The sequence below is a fragment of the Pyxicephalus adspersus genome, chromosome 7, assembly GCF_032062135.1.
Source record: "Pyxicephalus adspersus chromosome 7, UCB_Pads_2.0, whole genome shotgun sequence".
Lineage (NCBI taxonomy): Eukaryota > Metazoa > Chordata > Amphibia > Anura > Pyxicephalidae > Pyxicephalus > Pyxicephalus adspersus.
In genome coordinates this window covers 67,623,162-67,637,031 of record NC_092864.1, presented here as the reverse complement: position 1 = coordinate 67,637,031, position 13,870 = coordinate 67,623,162, and the positions used below count along the sequence as shown (strand labels likewise).

Below are 13,870 nucleotides of genomic sequence, written 5' to 3'. Positions count from 1 at the left end.
TATGATTTCACCTGGTTAACAGTCACAATAGAAGAAAAATGATATTCATAAAAAATGTAAATAAAAAGTAAACTTCCCAGATTACAATCCAAAACCTTGTTTCCTGATGTACTTCTGTGTATTACCTCTGTAGAATCATAAGTGTTGGACAGCATACAATTTGAACTTGAGCTACTTTTCCTTTTGAAGACATTCTCATTTTTTAATGCTTATTGATAATTATTAAGGTTTTGGGTCGATTTTATTTTTATAATTTTGTAAAATGTATATATTTTTAAACTGAAGTTTTATCCACCTCCCTCCTTTCCCACCAAGTGCAAACTAGTGTCCCAGAAAATAGCTTTTTGTGAAAGCACAGATGTAACTATATGCTTTTGGATTGTCATACTAGAGTATATTCTAGAGTAGTAATAGTCCTGAGATAGATCGTCAAATCAAGTAGGCAATTACATAAGACTGATGGTTAGGCCACATGTTAACAACTTATGAATAATAAAAATTCAGGAACAGTCATTTAGTTCAAAATGGTCCAAACAATGCACAGTAGTAACAGTCAGTCTATTTAGGTATAAGCAGTCAGGCTAACCCTTAGATTAGGCACAGGCCAATTGTCCAAAAGGCTACTTCAACTTTTTTTATTAGGGTAGGTGTGAAGTGTATAGCTAAGTGACAACCAGAACATATAGAATGATTAATGCTGATTATTATACAGCTTGTCTGAACTGTACAAACCAGAGAGTTGGATAAGCCACTTATTCAGCAGATTTAGCTGCTTGCCAATTGCATGGAATTTTGATCACACAACGCAATTACATTTGGCTAGATAAATATGTGGCTAGCAAAAAATCAAATATTTAAATGCAATATTTTCGATTTTCATTGCAAATCTAAAAAAAAAAAAATAACATTGTATTGTTTAGCCCTGAGCATATTTAAACAAATATAAATAAAATTTTATGTGTAATAGATAACACTGCAAATAAATTTGTCTTCAAAGTCTTCAAAGTAACAATAGGCTTTAGTGGAATATAAAAATACAAAATAATGTATTGTCTCAATATGATTTATTATACTTCATAAGGCTTTTCTTGTAGACTTTCCACACAGTTTACACCCCTTTCAACCAAGCCAATACAAATAGCCCTGACACAGGGACCTTAATGGGATTTCTTATTTACTGTTGACTACCAATTTCAAGGGTTAGTAAACATATTTACTTGCATGCCTACACCTAGCAGCAGAATATCCAATATAATGATTCATTACACTCTGATTAGGGAGCTCAATCTGGCGTTAACTGCTGTTAAGTTGTGGAGATGAATGCTCATTCAAAGATTTTCCTTTTATACAGTAGAGCTCCTGATGTTCACACAGTTCAATAAGTCTATGAATCAAACAATTTTCCATGCTGCAGTCCCTAATGGAAATACCAGCAGTAGAAAAGCTGTGTACCGTGAGAATGGTAGGGGAGAAATCAGTGTGTTACATTGTTTGAAAAAATGTATTTTGTTTCTTGTAATCAGTATCATATTAGCTAAATAATGCTGGAGATGTGAGTATGCATGGTGTCAAGAGAAATGTATATGGGTAATGGGAGTGACATCTTTTCTTATTGTCTGAATATAGGTGAGTTTATTTTGTGTGATTGGGATAATAATTTATGTTTGGGATAAGTGGTATACCTGATATTTTGTGCAAAAGCATCTACTGTATGTGGGGAGATGGGTAGTATTGGTCAAATATCTCACTATTTGATTCAACAGCTATTCGATCGAATTAGGGGATATTTTTCGGGTGATCGAACGTCAAATTCGAACACCATTAAAGTCAATAGGGGGGGAAATTCGGGTTATTCGGGTTACAGCTCCTCCGCTCCCCTGATTGCTCTTGCAGCCTTAGCGTAACTATAGTATGTGTTCTTGGATAGAGATTCTTTATCCAAGAACACAGGAGTCCCACAGGATCCCCGGGCACTAGAGGCTAAGTGGGGACAAGTCCCCCCATTCATTCACCTCTAGTGCTTGGTGATTGGCTGGGAAAAGAAAAATCCTGATGATGTTTGAGCTGTCATCAGGGTTTACCTTTCCTCAGCCAATCACAGAGCACTAGAGGTGATGAATGGGGAGACTTGTCCTCATTTACCCTCTAGTGCCCAGGGATCCCACACTGACAGGAGGAATCATCCTGTGATTGTGGGATAACCTGTAAAAAAATAAAAGTTAGTTACACAAATCACACACATTCAATAAATTACTTTAATATTAAAGCCTCTTTTTTTTAACACTTTTTTTACACATGAATTTGCAAAGTCGAATCCTGTGTTTTTCGGGTCGGGTCTATCCGAATTCAAACAGCCATATTCGGATTCGAATATAGGGACAACCCGAATTCGAACACCAACACTAGCGATGGGTCAAACCAGCAAAAAATCGTGATAGCATTAACAATACTAAAAAAGATGTTCCTGTTTAGCCCACAGAATACATTTTCCAAAGGGAAACCTCAAATCACAAAATAAGAGGCTAGAATGGGAATGAAGTTCATAAATTTAAAATACTGGGCTGTAGTCTATACAGATGCTGGAATTTTATGTGCCACTACAATGTCATTAATGTTTGATTTCTGGTAATGCAGCCAGAGTTTTTTTTTAGTTATTTTTATTCAAGCCCCTGACGGAAGGTCTCGAAAGTACTCCTACCTCACTAAGTGACATGTGTGTGGACTTCCTATATATCATATAATAACAATACCTAAAAATAGTTGTAGTTCATTACTGGTTGTATGTTATTGCTTTTCTGTTATATGGACGACCCAAAAAGAATTATATGTAGGTTTTCTCAACCATTTCAGAATAATATGCCTGAAAAAGTTTCACATTAGAAAAACATTAAACAGAAACTAAAGACTAAATGCTAAAATACTGGAGCATTTTACAAAAAGAATGATTAGTAGAGTTGGTCGAATTTTACCTGTTTGGTCCACTGACTGTTCTCGGAAATGATCCCAACGTTTGGAATTTTTCCAATTTGAATCCCATTGAAATCAACGACAGAGGCAACCAATGCTCCTGTCCTACTGTTAGGCTAATGAATATGAAAGCTGTCAATGACAGCCAGCCAGAATCGCTCAGCCTTAAAACTTTTTTTTCTTGAAATAAAGAGGCTGTGGGATGTGGATCTTTTCCCAAATGATGGCTCTTGTCACTATTGGGCACAGACAGGGGTCTGGTTTATGTCAAAAGGGGGGCTACATGCCTTTTGTCCTCTTCCTTTTTTGGTCAACCAGATTCCAGAGGACATTTTATTGATAGGAGCATATACACTCGCTGACCCATTTTCTATCCAGGAAGGTCCCAAGCCTGATAGATAAAGAGTCTGGTTTCAATATTAAGGAGAACAAAAAAGTTTGAAGGCTGAGCAAATCTGGCCTGCAGGCTTTGACAACTCTCACTTTCCACTGGCCTAATTGGCTATATTTGTCTATGACTGTTATAATATATGGCTGATTTTCGGGCGACTTTGCCACCGTTTTTCGAAACTGTACACCAAAGTCGAATCCTGTGTTTTTTTTTGGGTTGGGTCTATCCGAATTCAAACAGCCATATTCGGGTCGAAAAGGATGTTCCTGTTCAGCCCACAGAATACATTTTCTAAAGTCAAACCTCAAATCAAAAAATAAGAGGCTGGAATGAGAATGAAGTTCATAAAATTTAAAATACTGGGCTGTAGGCTATAGAGAGACTGTTTGAAGTTTGAAGGCTGAGCAAATCTGGCCAGCTGTCTTTGACAACTCTCATTTTCCACTGGCCTAATTGGCTATATTTGTGTATGACTGTTATAAGATATGGCTGATTTTTGGGCGACTTTGCCACCGTTTTTCGAAGCTGTACACCAAGCTTAAAAAGAATATTTAGAAAGGCAGACTGACCTTTTGGTACTTTTCTGTTGTCAGTCTATTGTTGTGTTTTTAGTAGTCATTGGCTCCATACTCTATGGTGGGACAGTTTGTAAGCTTTGCTGCCAGAATTGCCACTGCTATAGTGCCTGTTCAATATTGGTGCTTGTTGTGACACGGTTATATTGGTGTATTGTTTTTACACGATTAAATATGATAACAAAAATGTTTGAAACTAACTAGAGCAACTGTGCTAACTTTTTTTCTGAAATGGAAAAGAGCTTTTCCAGTTTACTACTTGTAGTACGTGTCAATAACAGCCACATACCGGTGCTAAGACCAGAACATAAATTGTACACCTTAGCAAAATGTATTTTGTATTGTATTTAAAGGTTAAATGCGATTATTTCATGTTTGGTGTTAGAAGTACATTTTTGTAAGTTATGATCTTGGTCATTTATTAGGCATTAACTGAGTCAGTGTTTGCATTTTTATAGTATAGTACAGGAGTTTTGGAGCAACTTGCCAACATGTACAATTGAGCTAACAGGTTAGGACTGTTGTTTAAAATATTACATTTTGAAAAATGAACTGATGTTGCCATCTGCAGGGAGCCAACAGCTACCATGGCCTGAAACTGTCTCCAACCTGCTTTATATGCTAAATAATTTATTGTTTTAGGAATTCCTGATATATATTTTAGCCATTTAAGGGTTTTTCACAGGTTTCACAGTGTAACCAGTTTTTAACTGGATTTGCAAAACAGTACTGCTTAGATTCCTACTAGATTTGCAAACATTCCAATAGATGGAATTCCACTATATGAATTATTACCTGGCTGCAATCATTAATCAGCACAGGATTGCGATATAACAGGGTCGGAATGAGCATGGAGTTTTTTTTCATTCCATGCATCTTTGGATTATCAAGGTAATGTTCCATGCCCCTTTACCAGTCCATCAAATTTGTTAGCCAGGAGACAAATAGTATTAACAATGAGATTCAATTCGTTTAGTGTTGAAGAAGAATAAGCTTCTGGTTTCTGTCAGTATTCTAAGCCCCATAATTGGGGGGGAGGCTAAGCCGGAGAAAGTTAGGGAGTGGAAGAGAGGAGGTATAATAATTTTTCGTGTATGTTGTATAATTTAGAAATAAGTGGGAGAAGCAAGAGAATGTAGTACTGATGCAAAGTTGCATCATAGGTAGTGATGGTTAGGAATGTTTGTAGAAGGGGTAAAAAAAAAGATTCAAGGTATTTTGCTGTGGGATATGTCATGGTTGTGTACAGGTAGTTTGCAAGCGAACGTTAATCATTTCTGCCTCTGAGTCTAAAGCCCTATCCACCCTCACTGAGTCATCATTTCAAGGCCACTACATGCACTATATTAAAAAAAGCTAAAAACAAAACAAAAAAAATTCAAGATTAATAACACCCTTATCTTATTAATAACACACACATCTACAGCTATTGCAGACATGAATAAGGATCTACAGGCCATTGCAGCCCGCTTGGGCACAGTGAAGAATGATGAATGCTGCAGCCAGACTCCTCCATCTCTCCCACCGCTCCTCTTCTGCTGCCTCTAATTGTAGTTCTCTTCATTTGCTTCCATTTCACCTTAGAATAAAATTCAAGCTCCTGTGCTTTGCCTTCAAATCCCTACACAGCTCTTGTCCCACTTACCTTTCTGACCTGATAGAAAAATACTCCCCTAGCCGCTCTCTCCGCTCCTCCAATGACCTACTAATGACTTCCTCACTCATAACCTCATCACACGCACGGCTCCAAGACTTTTCTGGAGCTGCCCCGACTCTCTGGAATGGTCTTCCTTATCCTGTTGGGCCTGCTCCTACTTTCTGCTCATTTAAAAGAGGACTCAAAATCCATTTTTTCAGACTTACCTACCTGTCTTCTTCTGTCTCCTAAACCCCTCATTACTTCCCATCACTCCATATCTCCCCTCCTATTGTGTGAGACTTCCCCCACCTCTTAGATTGTAAGCTCTTTGGGGCAGGGTCCTCTATTCCTCCTGTTAATGTACAGTGCTGCGTAATATGTTGGCGCTGTATAAATCCTGTGTAAATAATAAATATGCACAGAGACCATAAGTTGGACACTGCTTGCTCATAACACTAATCTGACCCATACGAACACACACCCAGAAGATCTTGACAATCATGAATGCAGGTGCAATTCATAAATTCAGGGGCTTCCTGAGTCTATGAAGCCAAACCAACAAGGTGTAACCTTGCTATCGCCTACCTGAGGAATGGCCAGAAGATGACCTGGCAAATTCTGATTGCACCATGACCAGCACAATATTCTACATTGCTTGAAAGCTGTTATTTCTGGCCCCTGGAAGCCCAGGTAAGTAGAATACTGTGTTCTTTTCTATATTTATTTGTGTCTTGATTTTGCGGAGCAAAGATTCTTATACTTGGTGTTAAATTTATTGACTCATTTATGTCTCCTTTAACTGTTTAAGGAGTGCGTTCATTAGTGAACCACCCAGGATGTCAATGGAACCTGAGGAGGATATAGAGTCCGCATAGATGAAGTGGGAAAACTGTAAATGGAATAGGAATGGAGCACTGCACATAGGTGTTATTCAGGAGGATGAGATGATCAGAACATCTACTTGTTTTTATAAAACCCCAAGGGAAAAAAACACACATGTAGTATGGATGTTCTAGCAATATGCTGTGGGGGTGGCTTTTTGAGGAAACTGGTTTTCACTGACCGCCTAATAGATGGAACCAAAAAATGACTAATTATACAACATTATAATTGGGATTCATATTCCAGCAAGACATTGATTTTAAGCACACAGCTAAGATTATCTTTGGCAGGTTAGAAAACTCTGACTGCAATTCAACTCAAAAACTGCGGCAAGAGCATTAATTACATTACATAGGTCAAATGAAGTTCAAAATAAAACTATTTTCATTCAGGGTTGGGATAATATGAAATGTGCAGATATTGATGGGGGGTGAATACATTCTATAGGCAAATCAATTTTTTTTAAGATATGCTATTTTAATAAAAACGTGAAACAAAATTATGTAGTGGTAATCAGTATGTAATATTATAGTAATATTGACGGTGTTTGATTTTATTATGAGGTCATCCAAAGCCAAGCCATACTAAAAAGCAACCATAATAAGTTATGTACTATTACAGATTTTTTTCCTTGCTTGAATACAGTTATGTTTCCTTAATAAACTTAATTTGAGACAACCAAATTATGAGTAACAAAGAAAAACAATATTACAAGCAAGAATAACACAGTTTTAATTGTCATTAATAAGAATTGCATTTCATTTACATCAGTTCTCCTATGTTATATGAGCATCATTTTTACATACTGAAAAACTAACAAACTTCCAAGTATTCAAATGCAAGTAAATAATTCTCATTTGTGAGTATTTAATATACCAAATACATTAAAAAGAACAAAAAACCTATATAATGTGATATAAATAGTTTATTTACATTACAGAAAAACATCAAGACAATGTATACTATTTCAAATATATCCATACATATTCAAATATATCTGTAGTACATGTTTTCATTGGTGTAGATTACCACAAATGCAAGGCAACATGTGCAGGTCTTTTGTCCATTTATTGACTAATATTTATCTAGTCCACTGTCTCTTCCGGTATTTTGCCATTGTGGAAACATGCTTTAAATTAGCCGCGTTGATGCCCTTGTCGTGTTGTCTGAACTGTAGTGGCCTGTGTTTTGCTTTTGCCTGTGAATTCGATTGCTTCTTGGACATTTTCTGCAAAATAAAACACTCAAGTAAATAATGACCATACATCTGTCTCATGCAATTTACTTTAAATTACATGTGTTTGGTTCTTACAGAGTACTGTATATACTTAAAGTATAATTGCACTTTCACTATAAATGACCCATTTGTACTTGTCCCTACAATTTCAGAAAAACTGCCAATATGACAGGTTGGCTTTATTAAAAACATAGACCAGTACAAATATATAGCTTATAGTAAACATGTGGGTATACTTTATAAGTTGCATTTTCTAAATATTTCTAAAGACATATCTAGGCTCATTCATACACCTAAATTTACTGACATTCATCTTCCCTATAATTAGAAGCTTTGCTGTTCTCCAGGGGTGGCTGTAGAGAGAAAATGGAATACAACTGAGGATTTTAAGGCTAATTTGTTTTGGTGTTTTTTTTTTTGTTGTAAGCCAAATACATACATGGAAGCAGGTGTAAAAAATCTACCAAAGAGATAAAAGTAACGATTAGTCATTACCAAATGATAAAGGATAACATGAACCCAACGGCTGTATTTTGTACTGTACTAAAATGTATTATGAATATTAAATGTTTTTTCATCAAAAATTAGCAATTGAACATTTGTAGCAAACAAGACAACAAACACGTTGCTAGCAAATCTATTCAGTTACTATGACATTAGGTTCAAAAGACAGTTAATAGTGAATAAGCAGCAAACAATTATTAAACTGACCGTTTACCAGTTAATTATTATACTGGTAGTCCCCGGGTAACATACGAGATAGTGACTGTAGGTTTGTTCTTAAGTTGAATTTGTATGTAAGTTGGAACAGGTACATTATTTTAATGAATGCAATTAGGACAGATGTTTGTCTCAACATAATATTAGGCAGCGTGTTGTCAGTTACTGTATAAAATCCTCACTGTGAGTTAATCACAAACAAAGCAAAAAAAAAATCTTTATGGAGTCTAAACATTCATTAACTTCTGTAGCAAGCTTTGCTATGCAAAGAATGAACTGCATATGCAAAAGAAACAACTACAGACTTTGTCTTGGTAATTAAAAGAGTTACAAGAGGCTGCAGAAAGAGCTCACACCCCTAAGATCACTCACAACCTCAGCTGTGTTTAGCAAAAGACTTCTTCTGCAAGTCATGCAAACCGACCCTCCCCCACTCAAGCCTCCATTCTGCACACAGTAAGCAGGGAATCCCCGTTCGTATCTAGGAGGCGCCCGTATGTCAGATGTCCTTAACCCGGGACTACCTGTACTAGTTTTTGCTAGATTACACACACTAAGGAAATTGGTGTTGTGTGTCACTTAAAAACTGCACTCAAAATTGGCATCCTGGCAGGGTTATTTGCTGAAACCCCTGTTGGTGACAGGACTTGTCCCTCACTGGGGCACTGGTAGAACACTGTATAAAAAATGCTTCCAAATTGTTGCAGAATTGCATTGCGGTGCTGAATAAGACATGCCCATAAAAAAATCTAAATAAAAAAAGAGTTAAAAACATTATAAAATTATTCCCTTGCCAACAATTACAATCATATAATTTGACATTTGCATGAACTGTGTGAGTGTGAACTGCTCACATAAGCAAGTGCAATATCATTATAAATCTGTGAAAATGCTGTCATCATGTTAATTTGTTTCTACACAAAGCCAACTTGAATTTACCCTAATGTTATGCAGTTCAATCAGAGTTTTTCCTACTGAAATGGGAAAAAAGTGCTATGAAATGAAAATGTACTATTTGCTACATTACAAAACAAAAATTAGCGTTATTTGATAACCTTTCAATAAAATGATGTCAGCTATATTTTTGGACATTTTTGGAATTTTGGAGCTGTGCAAATTATATAAAAGTTGAGTTGAAACTAAAGTAAAATGCATGATTTCTATTTTTTTTCCTTTGAGTATCCAAATGAGAGCCCTACGTGTCTGGGGAAAAAAAGTACTAATGAAGGATATAGAAAGCAAAGACTTTAGCAGCTAAGCGTATATCCTATGAAAAATGATATGAAAAGAATTCATGTTAGTCCAACCATTACAAACTAAAATAATAATATTAAGTCCTAATGTTAAAAAAATGAATTTCCTTGTTCAGAAAGGTAATAAGTTTCTAAACAGAAAGGTGTAAGATGGCATCATATTTATGCATAGCATCATCCAACACATACACAGTTTTTCATATAATAACATTGCATCTCACCTTTCCACTTCAAGAAGTAGTAAAAATGCTGACTTAACAAGAAAGTATTGTTTAATTTCATCAAGTCTGTAGAGTTAAACTAGTTTCTGAAACATAGGCCAAATATTAAAGCATGCTCCCAAAATTCTCCCAAGGTTGTATATAGATTTGAGGATGTCTTTCTAATGAAAATAATGGTTGGAGTTCTGTGCAAACTTCAGTGCACTTGGGTCATGGACTAGTTTGTAATTACATAGAAGAATGTTTTCTGAACTTGGATTTGCTTTCAGATATATCTTTTAAGGGGTCTACAGAGATGTCCCATGTTTCGCAGAGACTCCTAAACTCCAAAGAACCAAGTATTGTTATAGCCGACTCAAAACACAAGTAATACACAAAATCCACTCAACAGCAGTGTAGTTGGGAAGCTCCTACAATTTACTCCTATTTTGTGATGAGGTGGACTTAGCCAGGATGCTCAACAAAGCTGCTTACGGACGATGGACGCCGAAGGATTGTAATGCAAGGGAAGGACGAGAGTGCTCAGCAGGGTGCCACTCCATCATTCTCCCCCTCTCTATAGAGCAGAATGTTGCTGTATGTACAGCACTCGTTCATGCACCATGCAGTCCTCAGTCGTTGGAAAGGATCGTAAAAGATCCTTTCCAACGACTAATATTGCACGTGTGTATGTAGCTTAAGGGTCAGTTGCTATAGCAAAAGGTATGATGTATCTTCACTACCAAGCATTTGTTTGTTACTTTTTACAATTGACAATTACTGTATACTCGAGTATACCCTGAAATTGTTTTTTTTTACCTAAAAATGCCATTAGAAAAAGAAAATGTTTTTATTCTTTACACACTGGATAGTGATGTGTCCTCATGTAAAACAAAAGCTTTTACCATCATGACAGATTATAGTTTGTTTCACATTTTACATGGCCAACTGGTGGTCAACAACAACGAACAAAAGATCATTTAAAGTGAGTGACTCCTCATACCCAGCCTAAAAGTAAATGATAATTTACCTGTAAAAAGGAGGGGAAATTTATAGACTAAGCCCATGTGACATCATATTAGTAGGTATTCACAAGAATTTTATAGGTTTTTCTGTTGATTACAATTTTAATTGTTAACTGTCATGGTTGCATTTGGCCCTAGGTTTATTCTTAAGTCAATTAAGCTTTCTTTTTTTTTTCAGTAGCTACCTCCATGTATTTATATTTCTGTATATACAGTAGGTTTAGTCATACAAAGAACAGCTGAATTTACTATAACTACCTCTAACTTCAGTCTAGTGTTAACTGTGAAGGGTCTATGGAGGACAGAGAGAAAAACCCAATTAACGTTGAAAAAATATAATTATTCATGGGAAACGGAAAGCTTGTACCGGTATATATTCAATTTATGCAAAAACAATCCCAGTTCTGTTAAAATGCTAACAGTTACTATAGCTTATTCTAATTACTGTTTTGGCTAACTATCCCTGAGACTAACATGACTGATTTAAGAAACTTTCCTTTTATCTTCAAAAATCTATCCATCTTAGCAGTACTTCAAGTAGAATTTTTACTCTAACAACAATTTTAACTCTTACAATTTCAGCATCCAGGCATCGCTTTGATCAAAGAGATCAATCTTTCACATGTTTGGCTCCAGCATTTCTCTTGATGGTTCAGTGTTCAGTCAACACATCATGAACAGATATATTCCTTTTTCCTGGCCAATTAATCATCCGGAATATAAAGTTTGCAAGTATATGGATGGATTCAGAAAGCTTAAGGTGAACAGGGTTGTTGGTAATTACAAAAAGTATTTCAATTTATGTATAAAAATTAACGAACAGCAAAATGCCTAACAAACCTACTATAATAGCAGAAAGTTTATGGCTGAAATGCTCATAAAGGTAAAACTTTTTTCATTTTTTTGTATTTCAATATAACACAATCTGCCTTAAATAATGAATCTCATTCATCTGTGTTATTGTTTGAAAAAGCATATTTTTGTGTATTGTTTATAGTTGTAAATGTAAGTGATGGCAAATATAACTGCTTCTTTCAAGGGGTCTTCTTTCTTATATACAGACTTATATATAAGACTTTGCAAAATGAATGTTCACTGAGCTTATTAAATTAAATGAACCTGTTTTCTATTTATAACATTATTTATTTATTCAAAAGATAATTACTCACAGAAACCATATAATAATAATATTTGAATTTGCCATTAAAAATGTTGCAGAGTGAACATTTTAAATCAACAGAAGCTACTCCTTTAGCAAATCAACAATATTGGTTTCAATGTTTCTTCTTTTACAATTTAAATCCAAGGAGATAATCACCTAAGGCAATAGAATGTTCACTTGGTAAAATACTGTTCACTTAGCTGTGATGATAAGATAAACCATGTTTTACCAAGTACAAAACAAAATTCTGGTTTATTTTTGTATTTACATCTTTTTCCATATACATTGATTATTAAAGCTAAACACGGAATTTGCCAAGTCTTTGAAAACAAGGAATTCGTGACTACTGCATTTTCACTAACAATAAGACCTATATTACTACATATCAGCGTTGCGTAATATGTTGGCGCTATATAAATCCTGTTTAATAATAATAATAATAATAATATTGTAGTATGTTACTCAATAGTATATAATATGTCAATATATAATGTTCGTTCAAATAAAGCGAAATCCTGTTTTAGTAATATCATCGGCAGCCTCCTGGCTCATTTAGGTAAATGGTAACCCATCTATTAACACCCTTTATAGATGACCAGGAAAAGCTTGCTCATGGCACAGAGGGATGCAAACACATGGTAGGTATATTATCATTAAATTATTATTAAACAGGTTTTGTAGCGCCAACATATTACGCAGCGCTGTACATTAAATAGGGATAGGTTGCTGGACCTTGGTGTATGTGTGTGTGTAGTATGTATGTGTACAAATGCATAATCTTTAGCAAAAGTACTGTTATACTTCACTCAGGGACGGAATGATAATGGCAGTTATAAATGGTCTACTTTGTCAATTGGCTAATCTATAAATCTCTCTAAAATTTCTGTATTAAGTACAATAACAAAAATGTGGCTGAGCATTCATGTAAAAATATAAAGGTTACACAAAAACAATCATTATAGTAAACACTGCATGCAAAAACAGCTTGAAATATACGCTCACCTAAAATGTGCTTCTAAATGCTGTACCATGCAGTTTAAAAAAAAAAGTGTATTTTAGCAGTACAAGTTAAAATCTTGCCAAAAATAAATGTAGTGTTATGGTTATAAACTACTACATCTATTCTACAGCAAATCTAACCTTGATCGTAACCAATATATGTCTTTATTATTACTTACAAAAATTTGATGTAACTGTTGCCCACACAGTAGATGTGAGTTTAAATAGAACTAAGTCCCTGGGTACGCAATAAGTTTAACTCTTTGTTAGTACATAAAATCTAACAATTAAACAATACTGTAATGATCTGAAGATGTAAATGACAGGTAGAAGAAAGTAACATCATAGTAAATAGTACATTATTCATTTTGATAGATGACAGTTTGTATGAATTATATTAGAGACTCTTCTATTATATGAGATCCAATAAATTGAGGGCACATCCATTCATCAGATGGTACATTCATTTCCTGAGAGAAGTATTACAATGCCATCTCCTGCTTCTGTTCCCTCAGGTATATCGTTTACAGAAAGTGTCAAACCTGCAGATAGTGTGGGGAATATTTTAGGATTGATGTTGTGATGGAAAATAAAAGGTTTCCATTTCAGTTCTGGACACTAAAAGGATACTGATTTTAAGAAAGACATGTTTAGAGTAAATCTACATTTAAGTTAAAATTTCCTAAGCACATCTTCTAATGTATTATTTGTAAACTGGATTCATGTTGTCAGATTTAGTTTGAGATATAATCTATTTGAAACCATTTATTGTGATGTCCCTTAACAAATCATATGAGTGTATATGTGGTTTAATAATATA

The 13,870-nt window shown here is 35.0% G+C and overlaps 1 protein-coding gene across 2 annotated transcripts in view; it reads right to left on the bottom strand.

Annotated features, from left to right (window-relative positions):
• Window positions 1–7,162: 7,162 nt before the first annotated feature.
• TMEFF2 (transmembrane protein with EGF like and two follistatin like domains 2) overlaps window positions 7,163–13,870 on the bottom strand; it is a 284,713-nt gene continuing 278,005 nt past the window's right edge. For both annotated transcript variants that reach the window (XM_072418852.1, XM_072418853.1), the window contains one exon: window positions 7,163–7,682. Coding sequence is in view for 1 of the 2 variants with exons in the window: in XM_072418853.1 (XP_072274954.1) it covers window positions 7,586–7,682 (97 nt within the window). In the remaining variant the exon portion in view is untranslated. The remainder of the gene's footprint in view (window positions 7,683–13,870) is intronic.